The 17,957-nt window shown below is 37.8% G+C and overlaps 3 protein-coding genes across 4 annotated transcripts; all 3 read left to right on the top strand.

Moving 5' to 3' along the window:
• Positions 1-3,073: 3,073 nt before the first annotated feature.
• Positions 3,074-6,993, top strand: ndr2 (nodal-related 2). Its single transcript, XM_008436907.2, has 3 exons — positions 3,074-3,471; positions 5,252-5,970; positions 6,506-6,993. The coding sequence occupies exons 1-3, from the start codon at positions 3,213-3,215 to the stop codon at positions 6,656-6,658; spliced, it is 1,131 nt and encodes a 376-aa protein (XP_008435129.1). The 5' UTR covers positions 3,074-3,212; the 3' UTR covers positions 6,659-6,993.
• Positions 6,994-7,368: 375 nt separating this feature from the next.
• On the top strand, positions 7,369-11,022 carry lrrc20 (leucine rich repeat containing 20). 2 transcript variants are annotated; one of them, XM_008436905.2, is made up of 5 exons: positions 7,369-7,599; positions 8,920-9,001; positions 9,240-9,389; positions 9,561-9,728; positions 9,833-11,022. In XM_008436905.2, exons 2-5 carry the CDS (start codon positions 8,932-8,934, stop codon positions 9,964-9,966), a joined length of 522 nt encoding a protein of 173 aa, XP_008435127.1. In that variant the 5' UTR covers positions 7,369-7,599; positions 8,920-8,931; the 3' UTR covers positions 9,967-11,022. The 2 variants fall into 2 exon arrangements, with proteins under 2 accessions (XP_008435127.1, XP_008435128.1); XM_008436906.2 differs by lacking the exon at positions 7,369-7,599 and adding an exon at positions 8,012-8,290.
• A 407-nt stretch (positions 11,023-11,429) lies between these two features.
• ppa1a (inorganic pyrophosphatase 1a) lies at positions 11,430-17,619 on the top strand. The gene is made up of 11 exons (XM_008436904.2): positions 11,430-12,092; positions 12,249-12,313; positions 12,643-12,696; positions 13,462-13,581; positions 13,662-13,748; positions 13,827-13,953; positions 14,031-14,158; positions 15,787-15,872; positions 16,347-16,416; positions 16,911-16,950; positions 17,055-17,619. The coding sequence occupies exons 1-11, from the start codon at positions 12,032-12,034 to the stop codon at positions 17,081-17,083; spliced, it is 867 nt and encodes a 288-aa protein (XP_008435126.1). The 5' UTR covers positions 11,430-12,031; the 3' UTR covers positions 17,084-17,619.
• The last annotated feature ends 338 nt before the right edge of the window (positions 17,620-17,957 follow it).

Genomic DNA, 17,957 nt, shown 5'->3' with positions numbered 1-17,957 from the left:
GGCGCATGCGCGAGTAGTGGTTATCCACAGATGCTCCATCAGCGAGTCAAAATAAGAACACAGAAACCTTGCATAGGGAGGCACAGAAATATGAGAAACATTAGCTGCTTCCTGTTTGATTACACTCCCACTGAAGTGACTGAGGACGACATAGTGTTTCTCTTATTTTATATCTCCTATCTCTTGTTTTCATCTCCTATCTTAATATGGACACTTGTCTTTCAAGCTAACAAATGGCGTTCACATGAACTAAATGCACATATTTCCACCAGTCAAGTTATGTTTATACTCCCAGATAAAGACAAATTTATCAGGTACTCTCGCTGGCCACTTTATTAGGTACACCTTACAAAACCCCCTTTACCTTCATAGATGGGTTAATTAAATTCAAAAGGATTTTATTTACACCAAAGGGAAAATAAATGTTCTCATGTCATGCACGTATTTTCAAAGAGTCATTGCTGCTGTGGACTAAGAGGATCTCAAGCAGCAGTCAACATTACATCGTTTCTGAAGTAGCTTCTGACTCAAAATGATTGCTGTTTGTTTCATGATCATGCTAACAGCTCAATTTTCAAGCAGCAGAAACAGTATTCCACAGTAACATGTCCTGGATGACATGATCAGTTGTTGGTAAGCACTGCTAAACCACCTCATTTATCTTTGCTGCTCCTCTATCTGGCCAGATAGTAGGAAAGCTGGGCAGGATACGATCCTTCAACGTCTTTGGGATTGGGTGTCGTAGATTGCTTACTTTTTTTTTAGCTTTTGAGATGCTAACTGGCTGCTCCCTGTTATAAAAATAACAATTAATTCTTCACAGAATATATTCATCAAGGAGTTGAAAACATTACAGACAGATTTTGATCCATATTGACACAGTAGCATCTCGCAGTATGGATTTATATGCTGTACATCTATGTTGCAAATCCACAATTCCACTACATCCCAAGCCATGTCATTCGATTGAGATTTGGTTACTTTGGAGGCTCTAGGCAACAGTTAACTCATTGTCATGTTCATTTTGAGATGTTTTGAGCTCTGTGACAACACTCATTATCAAGCTTGAAGTGTGGTACCCACCACACCCATACTGTGGTGGGTATGGTCACCAACAATACTCAGGCAGCCTGTGGTGTTTAAACAAACTCAGCTGGTACTAGGAGGAACCTTTTTCAGTGACTCCTCAATATAAACACCAGGACATGACTCCCATAATTTCAGGGTGAGCCAAGGAAATAAGCAAATCGTGCGCAGCCAATCAGGGCTCCTCATTGGTCAGGGGTCTCCAAAACAACCTGGACTTAACACAACACATTGGCAAATATGGGGACACGGGTATGAACCTGAAAATATCTAATGTTACTTTAAAAGAATCCTAACTTGAAAGATAATGTACTTCCTGTTGTTGCTTTTACAGCTTAGAGCAGTTTGAGACCAGAAAATATCTTCAACTCATAATTTATGTAAAGAACAAGTTGGAAATAAGCGGCAACTCTCCCTGGTCGTTCCCACCCTGCATTGGCTTCTGAGCTCAAGAAAGCTTTATTGAAATCTAAATTAAATAGAAATGTTTGAAATTAGCATTTTTATAAATCTAATGAATTTAATAAATAGTGTGAAGTGACTGATATTGTAGTCAGGCCAAACATACAATTGTAACATGCAGTTTATTGCAGTATTGTACTAGTGAACTATAAAATAAGTTGTGCTTTGCAAGATTCAAAGCTGATAAAGATAAGGTAGGTCAGTGGTACAAGTGGCTGCAAGGCTAAACAGCAGCCACTTGGGGACACAGCCACTTGTGTCCCCAGACCAGCTTCTGTGTAATGTGTATTCTAGTTAGTCACGGGAGCTAGAAAAATAATTCAAACGTCCCTATCAAATAAATGTTTTTACATTAATATGCTACAGCTCCAAGTAAGACACTCTCTTTTATTACATAGGCTTTTTACTGCAAAATGACATAAATATAAACTGATTAGATGAGTCTTTTGACAGTTCTGACCAGATTTCCCCATAGCATGACTCAACCACTGCTATGTCACACTGTGGGAAGGTTGTTTGCAGTAATGTCCATGCGAGCCAAATGTTCCGGTTTGGTCTCATGTGACCTAAGCACCTACAACCAGGTGTGTAGCTGTGCGATATTCTTAGGGTTTCTAGATGTTGGATTGAAAATATAAGCAGCTAATTTGAAATTCTAATAGATTATCAGTTATATTGTATTACTGTATTGTAATATTCTACCTAACTTTATTTTTTTTAGGACTGATTTCACAGCTGATAAATGTTTATACCCCTGCATAAAAACCTGAGACCGCAATGAATCATTTTAAAACTTTTTCCACCTTGAATGTGACATATCTTCAGTGTTATTTGTTCAAAAATAGAACTAGAAAGTCACAAAACTATGGTTGCATTATTGTGGGCAACTTTGTGAAGGCAATGTTCTGAAAGGATCTAGCATAGCAGTTTCAAAAGGGTTCTTGAACTTTTTAAATCCTCTGTAAGTATGCTTAAGGTCTACTAGGTCAGGAATATTTAACAAATGTCGGTCATTCCTTTAGTAAAAAAATAAATAAATACATGTTAGCTATTATGTGAGTCATTATAATATGCACAGTGACCTGATTGTTCTAAGATGCTATTTAATAGACTGTAGCATCATGGGGAAAGCTAAGCTTAGCTGAAAACAAATAACTGAAACAAACAATTCATGAATGGGGAGTTGGGTTGCCATCCTGGTGTAATGTAAATCTACACCCTAGTTTCAAATATTTTGCAGCCTTTAACTGTTTTTTTTCCCCTCTCTCTCTTCTTTTCGCGATTGCCACCTACATTAAAAAAAAATCTCATATTTCCTTATCCTTGAACCTGCTGAAGAAAGACATCTCTCCAACATGATCACCATTACCATTCAGGGTGATGTGCAAAGTCAGCTTTGGCAAAAAAGAATTAGTCCTAGAATGGGGAGTCAGGCCTGACACAAACAAAACCGATGCGCATCGCGTCAACTGCGCAGCCCAAGCCGCCTCATTACCACCTGAATGGCTGATGAGCTGTCAGGCAACAAGTCTTGAGGACGCATGTCAATTTCCTTTAATGTTCTCGGCAACTTGTTAAACATGAAAGTGGGTGGGTGACCGTATATAAGACACCCCTAATCTGCTCGGTGGAGGAATCTCTCTTGTCTCAGACTGACCGACATCATGCGCTCATTGGAAGCTCTGGGCGTCGCGCTGCACGCATCGCTTCTGGTGTTGCTGGCGCACGGTAAATACAGAGACGGACTCATTATGAGGTCTCTGCAGAGGTACTCTCTGACGGAAAGATCCACGGGACACCACCTGCCAACCTATATGATGCATCTGTACAGGAATTTCAGGTCGAACTTCTCTGGGCCTTTGGATAACTTGGAGCAGGACGCGGCGAAGCGAGCGGACACAGTGAAGAGCTTGATATCGAAAAGTAAGATCTGGTTTACTGCTTTGATTTAGATTAAATTAGACCAGTTTGAGCTGGGGAATTTATACTATTATAAACAAATGGGTGAAAATGTCTGCGTGCATTTCATTTGTCTACCCTCCCGTGGCACTTAAAGACCCTCTGAGATGTTAAGTTTTTTTTTCCCTTCTTCTTCTTCTTGCCAGACGACTTCAGAGGCTTCAATACACATTCCCGCTCAGGGGGTGAATAAGCAACCAAGGATAAGCGTGTGAAAAGACCGGTTTTCTTCTTAATTCTCAAAGCAAACCTCTTTTTTTCTTCTTTAAATAGGTGATGTTGATTTGTGGTACCTCGCCAGACATCCCCCTATACAAATCTCTTGTTAATGTCAAATCAACAACTTCCCTTAGTTCTTTTTTCACACTTGGCCTGATTAGATTAGAACTCGGGATTTAATGGTGTGGCACCAGAAGCCCAGCAGCTGCAATCCAATTTCACAGCTCTACTATATTTGCTTGACTGGGGATATGCAGGGAGCCGCAGGACGAGCACAGACGTGCTAAATGATTGGTTTTGGCTGCTCGTTTGGTTTGAGTGGATTAATAACAAGCATGGATTGGATTTTTGATCAATGGAGAACAATGCAAATAACAATGTAAAGGTTAAACATCTTTTTTTTCTTTTTTGAAAGGCTTAATCTTACAATCAGAGGTGTTCATTGAATCATAATGACTCTCATTAGCAGGGTACACTTTACTGAAAAGTATATATTATGTAACATAACATTATATGACAAATATTTCAGAATGAAATTCAATTTATTCAAATCTATTTATTGTAATTTAATTATAAATCAAATAGTTGACAATTGTAAAATACTGTGAAAAATAGAAGCAAAAGAAGAGACTGAGGTTTTTGTTTTAGAATACAAAATATTATACTTTTAAAATGCCTTTTTGTTTTTGTTGAAAAATTAGGCAATAATAAATCATTTTAAAACTTATTCCACAAATAATGTAACGCCCACTTGAATTGCCACTTAGTACAATTTAAGTCAAAAGCAACAAATACATGAAGGATGGAGGAAAGCAAAAATAGCAGAACAAGGTGCATCGGTCCAGTGTGCATAGTCTTAAAGTGATTGGTATTGTGGCTGATATATGTTTATTCTTACTTGAATTGCATAATATATGGTGTATTATATGTTAAATTTGCTTCAAAATGATTCTTTATGGTCAGTCCAGTCTTCTTTTTGAAGAAAAGAAATTTATGAAATAAAATTTAAATTGTGTTTGCTTTCCTTGACATATTTTCGAAAAATAAAATATTAGGAAACAACACAGAAAGGCAATTTTGTCTTGTACACCTCAACATGTGTTTTTCAAACATCAACAATTGCTACTGGGAAATTTAAAGGTTTTCTCACCAATCGTAACCCCAAAATTCAAAATGGCTGCTGATTTTTTTTCAATGTGGCGAATAAAAAAATATTTGCACTTTTAATGGTACGTGTCTCATTAAATCAGCCATACAAGCAGCAATGCACAAGCCATGTTGATGAATGTGTTTGAATTCATAAAATGTGATTAAATAGACTGGCTAGCTATAAAACGGCAAAGTTGTTATGTTGGTTGTTTTTTTCTTATTTGTTGAATTTTTGTACATTTTCAAAAATACAGTCTTTTATCTCCTACTGATGCTAACTGACTCATCTGATGTTATATAAATGATTTTATACTCCGATTCTGCCCTATGTTATCAATTGGGAAACTTATGGCTTTGTCACTTTGTTGTTTTTCAGGTCTGACTTACAGACATGGACGCTGGGTGGCAACCTTTGACCTTCATGTGTTACGGACTGACAAGCACATCCAGGCTGCAGAACTGAGAATCCGACTTCCTCCACCACAAAATTCTCCCAACGTCTCTGTGGAAGTGTATCACCTGCATCATGAGCCAGTGGGACTGCTCAATGAATCATCACTGGTCACTTCGTCACACAGCTGGAAGGTGTACAACATGACAAACCCACTGTTGGGGTGGCTCAGGCAGAAAGAGGCTTCAAAAAGCCGAAGCAAAAGAATATCAAGGCGTATGAAAACCTTAGAGAAGAAGAGAGGTCTCCCTCTTCAGCCTGTTTTCGAGATGAGTGGTCAGGCCTTGCTGGTCGTCTTCTCCCACACGGGGTTTGATGAAAGCTCAAGGGCTAAAGCCAGTCTGTTGCATACAGCTGAGCAATCCAAGTTCTTGTCCCCTGCTGAAATCAAAAGGTTCCTCTGGCCGAAGAGGCGTAGGAGCAAACGGGGCCAGAGAGAACAAACAGCGAGAAGCCCGCAGGTGTTCATGAGAGGGGGCGAAAAATCCCTCTGCCACAGAGTGGACCTGTACATCGACTTCAATCAAATCGGCTGGGGTTCCTGGATCGTCTTTCCCAAAAGATACAATGCTTACCGATGTGAAGGTTCCTGTCCTGGTCCTTTGGGAGAGAGCCTGAATCCAACAAATCATGCTTACATGCAGGTAAGTGGCGCCACGAGATTTATTTATTTATTTATTATCGACCACTGTTTGTTTTCTGCATTAAGACATTTTAAAAAGGTTGATTTTGCTTGCTGAGCTACACAAATCAATATAAACTCAATCAGTTTACCCAAAGCTAATCAATCTATTAGTTGAAGTACATTCACAGTAAATTTGTTCTTTTGTTGACCTGGTTTCACCAGCTTCTCTATGAAAAGGAGATTACAATTAATCACTGACACATTGTAGCTATTGATAGGCACAGGCCCCTGTAATCTTACTTGGATAAGAGGACAGTGGATGGATTGTAGGAATGTAGTTCCAATTCTCTTAGAAAAGCTCAAAAATGCAAATGTGTCAAACTATTTAACAGTTCAAAGGTTGAATATTTTTTGCATATTGTGTTTTGGGCTTCTGATCAAGGGCCAGAGAGAAAATCTATCTTGTTTACAAAAATATGTAAAAAAAGAAAAAAAAAGTGAAGAAATTGTGGTTATGGAAAATCATCTGCAAAATTTGAACTTGAACTCCCTAGAGTCTCCTGAAACATTACCATCCGGAACGAGCGGTGCTACCGTGTTGCGCACCAACCAAAATGAGCCCGCTGAGCATGCTGTACTACGAGAACAGAGAGATGCTCCTTCGACACCACGAAGACATGATTGTGGATGAGTGCGGCTGCCAGTGAACACCACAACCAAGGACTCGATTGGTTTGCAGAGTGGCAGGAAGGCACAGACATGTTGTAAAAACGCAACGCGATTCCTGGAAAACAGAAAAGAAAACACTTAGCCTTTGGGGGGGAAAAAGCTCTTCGATATTTGTGACTGTGCACTGTTAAGACTGCATCCTATCCATCTTTGTAATTGTGACCTAAATTTATGATGTGGGTGCCAGTTTTTAAGGAGGACAATGTTATTTTAAGACGTACCGAATGCATACTCTAAATGTTGTTTGTTATTACCTCGCAACCTATCAGTAATGTAAATATGAAATTGAATTATTAAATATTCCTGCACTGCTTGTACTGTTTTTTGCTGTTACTGTAAATTAATGTATATTTATTGTAAATATTAAAAATGTATTTATGTTGATTTTGTATTTTGAATAGGTTTTGTATCGCTTATTAATATCGGGCATGTCTTTACAGTCTCATGATATAAGATGTTTCTGTGTAATTGAGTTTGATGCTTCTTTCTTTTTTTTCTGAAAGTCAGCTTTTCTTTTTACTTACAAATACTTTTATTGTAGAAAGCCTTTAAAACATGATGATATTCAGTGTTTTAGATGCACCTGTACGTCATGCTCATATCAGCGAATATGCAAGCCACAGAAAGAGCTGACTCTCCAAACTGGATGCCTCTAGTTTTAGAGAGCTTCAGCCATCCACTGACTCACACTGAGTACATTCCAGCACCATGCAAAATGAACCATTGTGTATCATTGTGTGTATGAGAGGAGTATCCAGCAATCCTGTAAAGTAGCTGTAATGACGCCAAACTAGAAATCTATTCTTTTACAACCAGGGAACTCATTGTTTTCAAATCCTTTGAAAAGTAAACAAAGTGATAGGAAACTTGCTGGAGTGATTATCATGGTAAACTGGCAGTAGTTGTCCTGGACTCAGAGGTAAGTCAACATTTCGCTTTTTGATTTCACACAAAATGTGAAGAAAACAATCCAGAGTTTTGCATTTGTGTTTTTCAGTAATTAGAGTTACATTTTTTAAGTTAAATTGGTAACTTTTAAACTTTGAAGAATAAAAATGAATATAAGTTTTCAGATACTCATATGCGGATTAAGGCATAGTCCCCTAAAACACTGACATGTGGTCAAGACTGGGGAAGCTTACATCCAGTGTAAAAGTGCCAATTATCGCCTGCATACTAATATTATTGTTTAAATTAAATTAATAATATTTAATTAAATTTGGCGAATACAAAATTACAGGTTACAAAATTCAGGCGAATAATATTCATAATATTTTTAAACAAATTTAAAAATTAATTTCGCTGACTTGACTTTGTGCAGTTGCGTAAAAGTGTAGCGCAATACCGACTCTCGTGAACATCCTGGTTAATTAGCTGTTAGCTCTTAGCTTTAGCTCACAACTAAAACAGCTTCCGTTTATCTGCTTATATCACCTACTGAGAAAATGACTAACGCTCTAAGATCGTTGTAATAGTTTTTTATAATAAACAGTCCTTTATTAATGCCAACTAGCTTCTTCTATTGAGCTAAAAATATACCCGGCCGTAGCTAATGTTAGCCACCAGTGACAGCTGACAGTTTCTGTTACACATACTGCCTGGTTGATTGGGTGAGTAGCTTCCTATTTGTATTTTAGTCCTGAAATAATCCCTTTAAATATATTGAATGCAGGTCTATCTAAAAGAGCAGATTTGTGGTTGACATAAATGTTTGGATTATTAAACAAAGAAGAGAACTTGGTCTCTAGTGTGGCGAATGTGCTGTATTTTGTGTGTTATAGAGATTGTGCAGTCACTTGTTGAAATTTTATGACCAGAAGTGCAAAACAAACACCATGACAACACTGCTCAGGTGACTTTATGGTGTTTGTTGAGTAGTTAGTTTTTTTATTTGAAAAGAACAAGCAGTGTAGAATCACAGGAATTGTTGCCTAAAAACCTAAAAGCAAAATAACACACAAATCATTTTCAGACTTATTACAAATACAAACACTTGGTTGCACTGAAATGATCTGCTGTATATGAGCTAACTGAGGTTTACTGTGTGTGTGATCTCACTTCTTGTGGTCAGATAAATCTGTGACATAAGAAATTTGATATAGGTTTCTTCTATTTGAGTATAATATACTGTACAATATATTGTAGAGAGTACTTTAAGAAGCCTCACAATATTTCTTTAGATCATTGTATGCATTTTCATAATCATCAATAATAAGAAAAATATTGCTTCTGTCTTAAGTTTGAATTGAAAATGGCAGAGGCAGTTGCAAATGTGGCCCGGAGGATTAATGCAACAGTAGAGGAAGGCAAAGACAGTCTGGGTAAGGCAAACCTTATGAATTCTCTGTCTCTTCTTTATTCTTCTCAACTTTTCAATTTGAAAACATGTTAGTGAATAACAGATTTGTTCTTGAAGCTATTTCTAGTTATACCAGTAGATGGAGGCAGAGGCTTGAGTTCAGTGTTCCTTAGATCGCATAGTGTCTTTACTGTTAGATATACAGTGTTTTTTGATCTTAGTCCTTAATAATCTTATGCTTATGTTCTCCTTCACTGCAGACCTATCAAACTGCCAGCTCATTTCCTTCCCAGATGGTGTGTTCAAGGTCCTCAGGACTGTCTCAGAAAACATCCGCATTGTCACGTTGGCTGATAATAAAATGAAGGCCATTTCAAGCAAATTCTTTTCAACTTTTACCCAGCTCAGAGGTAGAGACAAACATGCATCACTCTGCTCTTTCAGTCATTCATACAGTATCAAAAATGAGGCTGTTGTTTTCACGTTGTTTGCACCACAAATGTCCACTGAAGGTTTTTTACACTTTGACAGACATACAGACAACATCTCTCCATTTATTCGTATTTTGAAATGCCTTGTAGAACTTGACCTGCAGGGCAACATTTTCACCAAGCTGCCAGATGAGGTTGGAGAAGTGGAACATTTGACCAGCATCAATTTAGCTAATAACAGCTTTTCCATCTTCCCTGAGAAGCTCACTGAAATAGCCACACTGGAGAGGATTGACCTTGAGGGAAACAGCATCACTGGTAATAACATGCTTAAGCATGTTGTGTGGAAAAATTGACTGTTCTTTTGCGGTATTGTTAACTTTAAACCTATACTTTTTTTTTTCTAAAACTTTCCCCACCAGAATTACCTTTGGAAAAGTTGTCTGCCATGCCAGCTCTCAAGTGGCTCAACATAAAGTCCAATCCTTTGAGCTCCAGCATTCAGTCTGCCCTCCAATCTCCTTACAATTTTGAGATTTTATTAACAACAGAATAATGGAATATGTCACATATATTCTTACAGACTGTTTGGTGTGTGCCTTTAACTAATAAGGTTGAATGCATTTGGGAACCTTAAAGGGGCAGTATTAAGTAAAATCTACTTTTTTGAGTTGTACATTATCTTGTTCCCTCGTCATAAACATAGCTGGAATGTTACTTTGATTCTTTCATGCATGTTGAAGAACTTGTTTCATCTCCCATGGCAGCCATTATGGGTGCAGAAACATTTGGTCTCACCAAGCTTCCTTTTCCATGGATCTCCTCCTCTGAGCAGTGGTTTCCAAGTCAGGCTTCTACCTCACAGAGTGCCACCACTCAGCTCCTCCAGACTAGCAGCAGCAGAAATTAGCAAACCCTTGTTGGAACTGCGCATCTGCTGAGCTTATCATACAAGCAGCTTCTCAGGGAAATGCTGGTAAAAAGCCTTCTTAAAGGCTTAATGGAGGAATGTTGTGATGGCAGAAAGAGCAGGAGCTTCTTAAAGAGACAGAGGCCAATTTCAAGGCGTTAAATTGCAAAGTCAAATTTCTAAGTCGTGTTTGATCATAACAACTGAAGGTAACATAATTATTTGATATTACTATAAATTAGCACTATGTCTCTGGAAAATAAGTAATACTGCCCCTTTAAAAAGGTTTCAAGAAAGAATTGTGTTTCACAAGAAAAAGAGACGTATCTATAAAGACGAGTTTTCAACCCTGCAACCTCTGCTTTTGGAGAGTGTAGTGTCTGATCATACAGGAGGACCTTTTGGGAACTGATCAAGAGGAACAATCAGGACAAAAGACATTGAGTTTGTAAAACAAGTATAATCAATGGACTCCAGATGCATTAGCAGACACACTGCTGCCAAGACCTAAACATGCCTATATCTGGAACATAGATATGTGATAATGTTTACTTTGGGGAGTATGTATTGGCCCAGGCCCTATAAAAGGGGTGCTGTCCAGCAATTGGGGGGACTTCACCATGATTGGGCCAATAATTTGTCATGATTCAATGGTGCTGACCTGGACTGCAGTTTATAATAAAACTTTGCTGTTCAACCAAAGTCCAGCCTGCAGAGTCTTATTCCAGAAGCATCACCACACCATCATCTTGTATGCCACAAGCTCTTGGTATACAGGTGAACACTTAGATTTGTAAAAACTTGGTTTTTACTTATTTGCTACATTTTTAATGCAAAATAAAACTTTATGAAATGGTTATTTTCCTCATATTTGTGAATGTCACCTTTTCTGCTCTGATTGCACAAATGATTTTGGTGGCACCAGCCAATGAGGAGACATGACAATCCCAGGAGAAAACCTGTTAAATGTGGCAAACTACTTGGGACTGGGATAGAGGTTTAGTTTTCCATAACGAACAAGTACATCTCTGCATTGCAGTTAAGTAGAATAGTGTCTATATTACTGTATGTATGTAATGTTTACATATGTAATAAATTAGATGCATTTTAAGCAGAAAAACCTTTTGCGTAAGTGACTTACCCGGTAAAAAAAAAACTACTAGTAATTATACAGTGCTTATTTTAAGAAAGATTTACTTTGTCCCCCATGAAGGTGTTTCACTAAAACTAAAAAGGTAAGAAGTCACCGTGGTAACAGCACCTATTCCTGTCTTGTTAATCGGTTTATAGCTTACGCCAGCCGGCTCCGTCTGTGTCTTTCTGTAAATAGTTATTAAGAGTCACAGCTTGAAAGAATGAAATGCACGACAAGCAGATTTCTGGCAAAGAAAGTTGAATCTTTGCTGGAATGTCTCAGAATGCACACGTCAGCCGTAGAGGGGGATTAACTCCTGGTTATTATTCACAACTCTGACTCTCAGTTAGATGGGTGCTGCACAATGAGAGGTTTAAAAGCAGGACCATACAAAAAATTCAGTTTATTGTAGCTCTAATATTTGGCTTTTGGACCTTTCATACAGGAACCCTCTTGCAAGTAGCTGTGGGTGTTACTAATCATTGCGCATGTCCACTCTCCTGTCCTTGTGAATCTGAAGCTGCTTAATCTTGCTGAACAAGTGAACAGAGCACAGAGAGAGAGATTTAAACCAACATGAGCTTTACCATCGAAGAGAGGGGGAGGCCGAACACTCAGGACTACAGAGTCTTTTTCAGTAAGCTTAGAGTGTTTGGTTTAATCTATTTCAACCTATAGATCAAACCAAACCTGTTTTTAACTTGAGATTTTTCTTTAAGAGCTGTGGAAAGATCCCTTTGTGTTTTGTTTCTCACAGATATAAGAGATCATTTTTATTTTGCTCATTTTATAGAAAACGCAGACGGCAAATACATCTCTCCCTTTCATGACGTGCCCATCTATGCAAATGAAGCAGACGTGAGTATTGTGTTGGTTTCAAACCACCAAGTATTTTACTAACTTAAAGGGTCAACTAAAATTGTAACAATAACTCAAGTTTTTTAGGGAAAAGAGGTACAAGACAAAACAGCATGTAAAACATTTCTTTAAACTAAAAATTGCTTATATATGCAGTTTATTTCACTTTCCAAGTGATACTTTTTCTCAAATATACCCCAGTAGAACTTCATATATTTTAGATGCGCATTTTTTTTAGGAAATGTTATGTAGATTTAATATTATAATTGTCCCAATTAAAGTGAGAGATTTCATCAAGTTAACAAAATTGTTCTCACATTCCTTTACAGAACATTTTTCATGCTATTGTGGAAGTCCCAAGATGGACAAATGCAAAGATGGAGGTATATATTGCTTAATTTTGTATAGTTTTTACACTTTAGTTAACTTATTTGTGATTCTCCAGTTAACTTCTATCCCAGGTCTGTCCAATTCATTTTAAAATAATCTAATTTAACTGAGCAATTAAGCTGAACAATTGCATATATTCCGCTTAATCCAAATTGTAAATACTATATGCAATGTAAAAGAGATTCTTAGCATGTCTCTAATGCCAGTGACTGGGAGAGAGGACAAGAAGGAAACAGAAAATAAAATAGCACTGGCTAATGAATTCGTCTAGGAAAGAGACAATACTAAATATAAATGCTCTAATCCAGGAGAGTCCTCTATGAGAAAGGTAAGTAATAAAAGGATGCACGTTATTAGCACCAACCAAGAAAGACACACGATTGAACAAAGAATCACTAGGCAAGAAATGCCTTCCATGGGAAAGAAAAATAAGATTACACAGAATTAATTGCAGGAATAGATCTGTAAGCACCTGAATTCAGGTGAGAGGTATAGCTAAATACAGAACACAGAAGCATTGAACCAAGGGGAAAGAAAAAAAACCTGCATGCACAAAGTCAATGGCAATGTAATCTCCATTTATGACTCTGTCCAGGAAAGAGGTACAGCAAAACACCAGGTCAGACATATTTTCCATAGAAAGAAGGAACAAAAAGGAGTCATTGTGTGTACTGGGACAATTATTTAAATTTTTTTAATGAATGCAGTCATTTACTTTTTTTCTTTCTTTTTTTGTGCTTTGTGCTTAAATTTTTCAGATAGCCACAAAGGATCCTCTTAATCCACTAAAGCAGGATGTGAAGAAGGGGAACCTTCGTTATGTAGCCAATGTGTTTCCCCACAAAGGTTATATCTGGAATTATGGGGCTATTCCACAGGCAAGTCTTTATCTACCTTCATGTATTCAAACAACAGAAAATCTGTTTCAATTTCCCACGTCTTTTTTTTTTTTTATCAGACATGGGAGGATCCTGGCCACAAGGACAGCGACACAGGATGCTGTGGGGACAACGATCCGATTGACATCTGTGACATTGGAAACAAGGTAGTGAAAGCTGCTGGAGAGGCTCCTATAGATCCAATAGTTAGCAGCCTTTCTTAGAAATGTGACTGGCACTTTCAGGTGTGCTCCCGGGGAGAAGTAATCAAAGTGAAGGTGCTGGGAACCCTGGCTTTGATCGATGAGGGTGAAACCGACTGGAAGGTCATTGTGATCAATACTGAGGACCCAGAAGCCGGAGACTTTAACAGTAGGAGTAACCTGCTTTAGATGTTTACTGGAATATGCTACATACTTTATGCTTTTTTTTTTTTTGATGGGTTGCAGATATTGATGACGTGAAGCGGCTTAAGCCCGGCTACCTGGAAGCTACTGTTGATTGGTTCAGACGATACAAGGTTCCCGATGGCAAACCTGAAAATCAGTTTGCTTTCAATGGCGACTTCAAAGACAGGGTATGCAGCTTAGCTTTTTGTGTCTCACTCTGTTTGAAGGTAGCAGACAAGTACCGTATTTTCCGCATTATAAGGTGCACCTACAAACCTTCAATTTCCTCAAAAGCCGACAGTGCGCCTTATAATCCGGTGCGCCTTATATATGGACCAATATTGAGCCACAACAGGTCTAGCAACTACGGTAAGCAGCCCGACTTCATTTTCCGCCATAGAAGAAGAAACGCGCTGTGCATGCTGGCAGTGGCGGAGCCAGAGGGGGGGCCAGGGGGGCCAGTGCCATCTCTGTGTCATCTCTGTGCGTAAAGTTGAAACTGTCTGCGCACCAAGTGTCAGCTGTGCGCTTCATCACAGTCTGGACAGAAACCAGCGAACTGCTCTCTGTTCTTATCAAGACGAGGGTGARGAGGGAATCTGACATATTAACTCAGTTAAGTTTTTACTGGTTTTGTTTTTAAAACACCATTAACGTAAGCAGTGTAACTATATATTGTATATTTGACGTTTGTCATCTCATGTGGGATTGATTGGAGCGTAACGGTGGAGCATTTATGCGCATTTATTGCCCAGCGCACTGCGCTTGTTTCTGCCTAACGGATCTGCACTTTAATTTCTTTCCTCTCTCAACAATCAGCTGTTATTCCTCTACATAAACTACAATAAGTAGATCACATTCTCTTTAGGTTTTCTCTGTGTGCTCCAAACTCATTAAATGTAAACTCATTAGAAGCCCGAGCACCATCAAATAATTCTGGTCCGACCCGAACTATTGTTACCTGTCAAATTACCTGTCAAAGCAGAGCTTCCTAACCAAGGTGTCCATAACTCTTCAACACGCTGTCAGCTCCCRGTCAGAAAGACGCATTTAGATCAGTGTCCATGAGATGATATTCAGAAAGGATCTTTTATTTGATTGATTTTAGTTTCCTCTGCAATGAAGACTTTACTCTKTATATCATGTCTCCATGTGCGCCAGTCAAAGGTGTTAATTATAACATGTAAAATGACAGAGGGGCCTAAAAACTAACCAAATATTCAGTTTGGTTATTTTTTAATTTATTTATATGTGCACACACACATTTAAAATTTTGCCCCCCCCCAGAGGTAGTCCTGGCCCCCCCTTGGCCCCCCCAACTTTAAAAGTCTAGCTCCGCCACTGCATGCTGGGATAGTTGTCAGAACGCTGGTTTGTTAATAAAGTTTGATAATACATTTAAAGCCAGGGGGGTTAGGGGAGGTAGGGGGGGAGAGACAGAGACTGCGGTGGCAGCATGTCGGTTGGTCTGTGTTACCCAGAAAGGAGTTGGGCACAATATCGCAACACCGTGAATGAAACAATAACTGGCGCAGCCTACTATATAAAGCACTCGGGGACCACTTCTTTACAAATGTGGATGTGTAATAATAGAGTACGGAACAAATTGGCAACCCAAACTTTAGCGTCTATTCTATGCGCCTTATAATGTGGTGCGCCTTATATATGAAAAAAGTTGTAAAAAAGGTCGTTCATTGAAGGTGCTCCTTATAGTACGGAAAATACGGTAATATGGGATTCCATGTTATGCTGTGTTTGTGTTTGCTATTTGGTTGTCAATTTTCTGTAAGGCTTATAGAAATGTCTTGTTTTTTAGGAATTTGCGATACAAACTGTGAAGAGTACACATGAGTTTTGGAAAGCACTGATATCTAAGAAGAGCAGTGCTGGCGAGTTAAACTGGTAAATGTCATTTCATTTGTGTTCCTCAATGCAAACAGTAAATAATGTATAATCAAACATTATAAAGGTTTTGTTTGTTTGTTTTTAAATACTTCCTTCCTTACATTCAAATATGTATGAGATTTGCACGAAAGAACAAAAGATTTACAAAGATAAAAGATGGATATGATCTAGTAATTTACATAGACATAGTAATTTATTCTATACTCATTTTCTTTTTACGTTGTGAGAAGTACAGAATATGACTTGTTAGAAAGTTTGCATATTTTTTATTTACCTAGATTTTGAAGTTCTGCATAAATAGTTTTTTTGTGTCTTTTTATTTATCACTATCCTTATTTATTCCTGTCTGAAATGAATAAATTAAAGAGACCCACCTTCATAATGCATTATTAAGGCTAAGGCAGAGAGATATGGGTAAAATGCTGTAATCATAAATCAGTGTGAAAAATTCTTTCCTCTGTGTTTACGCAGCATGAACACCAGTGTTTCTGACAGTCCCTTCTGCTGCTCTGCTGCAGATGCTGAAGCTGTTGTTAAGTCTGTAAGTTCGTCTAACTTTCCAATATCCCAGCTTAGAGAGTTATTACCATTCCTTCCTTAAGCCTAGCAAAGATGACAAAAAGACAGCGCATAGGTCGGAGTGCAAAATCAGAGGCTTATTATCAATCGCCAAAGAAAAGGAAATATGACTGAAGAAGCTTTCCTTTTACTGCTTTGGGAGTAGAAGAGTGCCTCTTATTTTTTCAGATGTAGCATTTATAATCCTTTCCAAACTTTTATGAAATAAAAAAATTGACTCCCCGTCTTTGTGTAATACACATTAAACATTTGCAGTTCCTTTAAAGGTATCCAGGAAACATAGATGTTTTCAGCTTCTTGAAAATGTCCTAGTAGTTGTCAGTGTCCTAGTCAGATAAAACTAGACCAACACTAAGCATTAAGGTCAATATATGAAGTTTGAGATTTTTCAAGTATGTATACCGCTGCAAGAAAACTGTATGCTAAAAAATTCCTTTTTTAAAATAACTTTCACAGGCATGTGCTTTTGGAACTGAAGAACCCATTCCAAATTCAGGTATATGTTTTTCTTTTTTTGGGGGGTGCAACAAAACTGTGTTATCATCAATTTAACATTCTCAGAGATTGTACTAATTGTGATCATGTTTTTGCTTTTTTCAGTTGATAAATGGTTCTACTATGAAAAGTGAGAACGTGAACCCACACCAGGAACTTGAAGAGAATCCTTCTTCCTCCATAAATTCATGATCAAGTTTGGATGATTAAATCTAAACCAACTCTGAGCCTCTTTGTTCCACTGTGCTTTGTGAATGTTAATCCCAGCTGAGTAAAATTATATTCCTGTGAAAACATCCTCATACTTCTTTCATTCTTTTGTGAACAACAGTCCTTGAAACAGACATGATAAATTCCCTAATAAACAACTGTATTTCTTTGTATATTTATTTATTTATATACCATGCTTATTTTGTAAGGTTATTGCATTCTTGCTGTGTTCTAATGCACTGAACATGGATCTAATGCTATAATTTTATCATGGAATTATAAAATTATACTAAATATGGCAAAAGATACATGTCTATTCATTTAAAGGCTTTATCCAAATCGTTTTTTTCCCAGTTTATAATGACTCTGTTGCATCTTTGTACTTCTTATAAATTCTTTTATTGTTGTCGTTCCATTTCTATTAAATATGACGGCTATATGGTGTGGCTGTAAAGGAGAAGACCCTGTCGAATGTGTTTACAGAGAGTTGTAGTAGTTTAAAGTACGGTTAGCTTGTAAAACAATTTCCCCGATATTAAGGGGAAACTGTTTAATCCATTACTATTCAGCAATTGCAAACCTATCAAGACTCTACTGATGGGATAAGCCAGTAGAAATCTTATGAGCCAAAAGTGAACTGTCTGATCTACATACAAAACTTTTGGCAGATGACTAACTCTGCCCTTCACAATGAACACCTAATTTCGTCAATGAAACATGGCAGTGAAAGCATCATGGTGTGGGGATTCTTTTCTTCAGTAGAGAGTATAAGAAACATCATGAGAGTTAATGGGAAGA

The sequence above is a fragment of the Poecilia reticulata genome, linkage group LG19, assembly GCF_000633615.1.
Source record: "Poecilia reticulata strain Guanapo linkage group LG19, Guppy_female_1.0+MT, whole genome shotgun sequence".
In the NCBI taxonomy this organism is placed as follows: Eukaryota; Metazoa; Chordata; class Actinopteri; order Cyprinodontiformes; family Poeciliidae; genus Poecilia; species Poecilia reticulata.
Note: the sequence above shows the minus strand (reverse complement) of the source record. Positions and strands in the feature narration are given on the sequence as shown.

Bases quoted from the DNA above. Each gene is read 5' to 3' on its own strand.
- ndr2 (XM_008436907.2), top strand. From the start codon at position 3,213: ATGCGCTCATTGGAAGCTCTGGGCGTCGCGCTGCACGCATCGCTTCTG. The intron at 3,472-5,251 runs GTAAGATCTGGT...GTTGTTTTTCAG, and splicing joins GAAGAGCTTGATATCGAAAA to GTCTGACTTACAGACATGGA. The intron at 5,971-6,505 runs GTAAGTGGCGCC...TGAACTCCCTAG, and splicing joins CAAATCATGCTTACATGCAG to AGTCTCCTGAAACATTACCA.
- lrrc20 (XM_008436905.2), top strand. From the start codon at position 8,932: ATGGCAGAGGCAGTTGCAAATGTGGCCCGGAGGATTAATGCAACAGTA. The intron at 9,002-9,239 runs GTAAGGCAAACC...CCTTCACTGCAG, and splicing joins GGAAGGCAAAGACAGTCTGG to ACCTATCAAACTGCCAGCTC. The intron at 9,729-9,832 runs GTAATAACATGC...TTTCCCCACCAG, and splicing joins TGAGGGAAACAGCATCACTG to AATTACCTTTGGAAAAGTTG.
- ppa1a (XM_008436904.2), top strand. From the start codon at position 12,032: ATGAGCTTTACCATCGAAGAGAGGGGGAGGCCGAACACTCAGGACTAC. The intron at 12,093-12,248 runs GTAAGCTTAGAG...CTCATTTTATAG, and splicing joins GGACTACAGAGTCTTTTTCA to AAAACGCAGACGGCAAATAC. The intron at 16,951-17,054 runs GTATATGTTTTT...TGCTTTTTTCAG, and splicing joins AGAACCCATTCCAAATTCAG to TTGATAAATGGTTCTACTAT.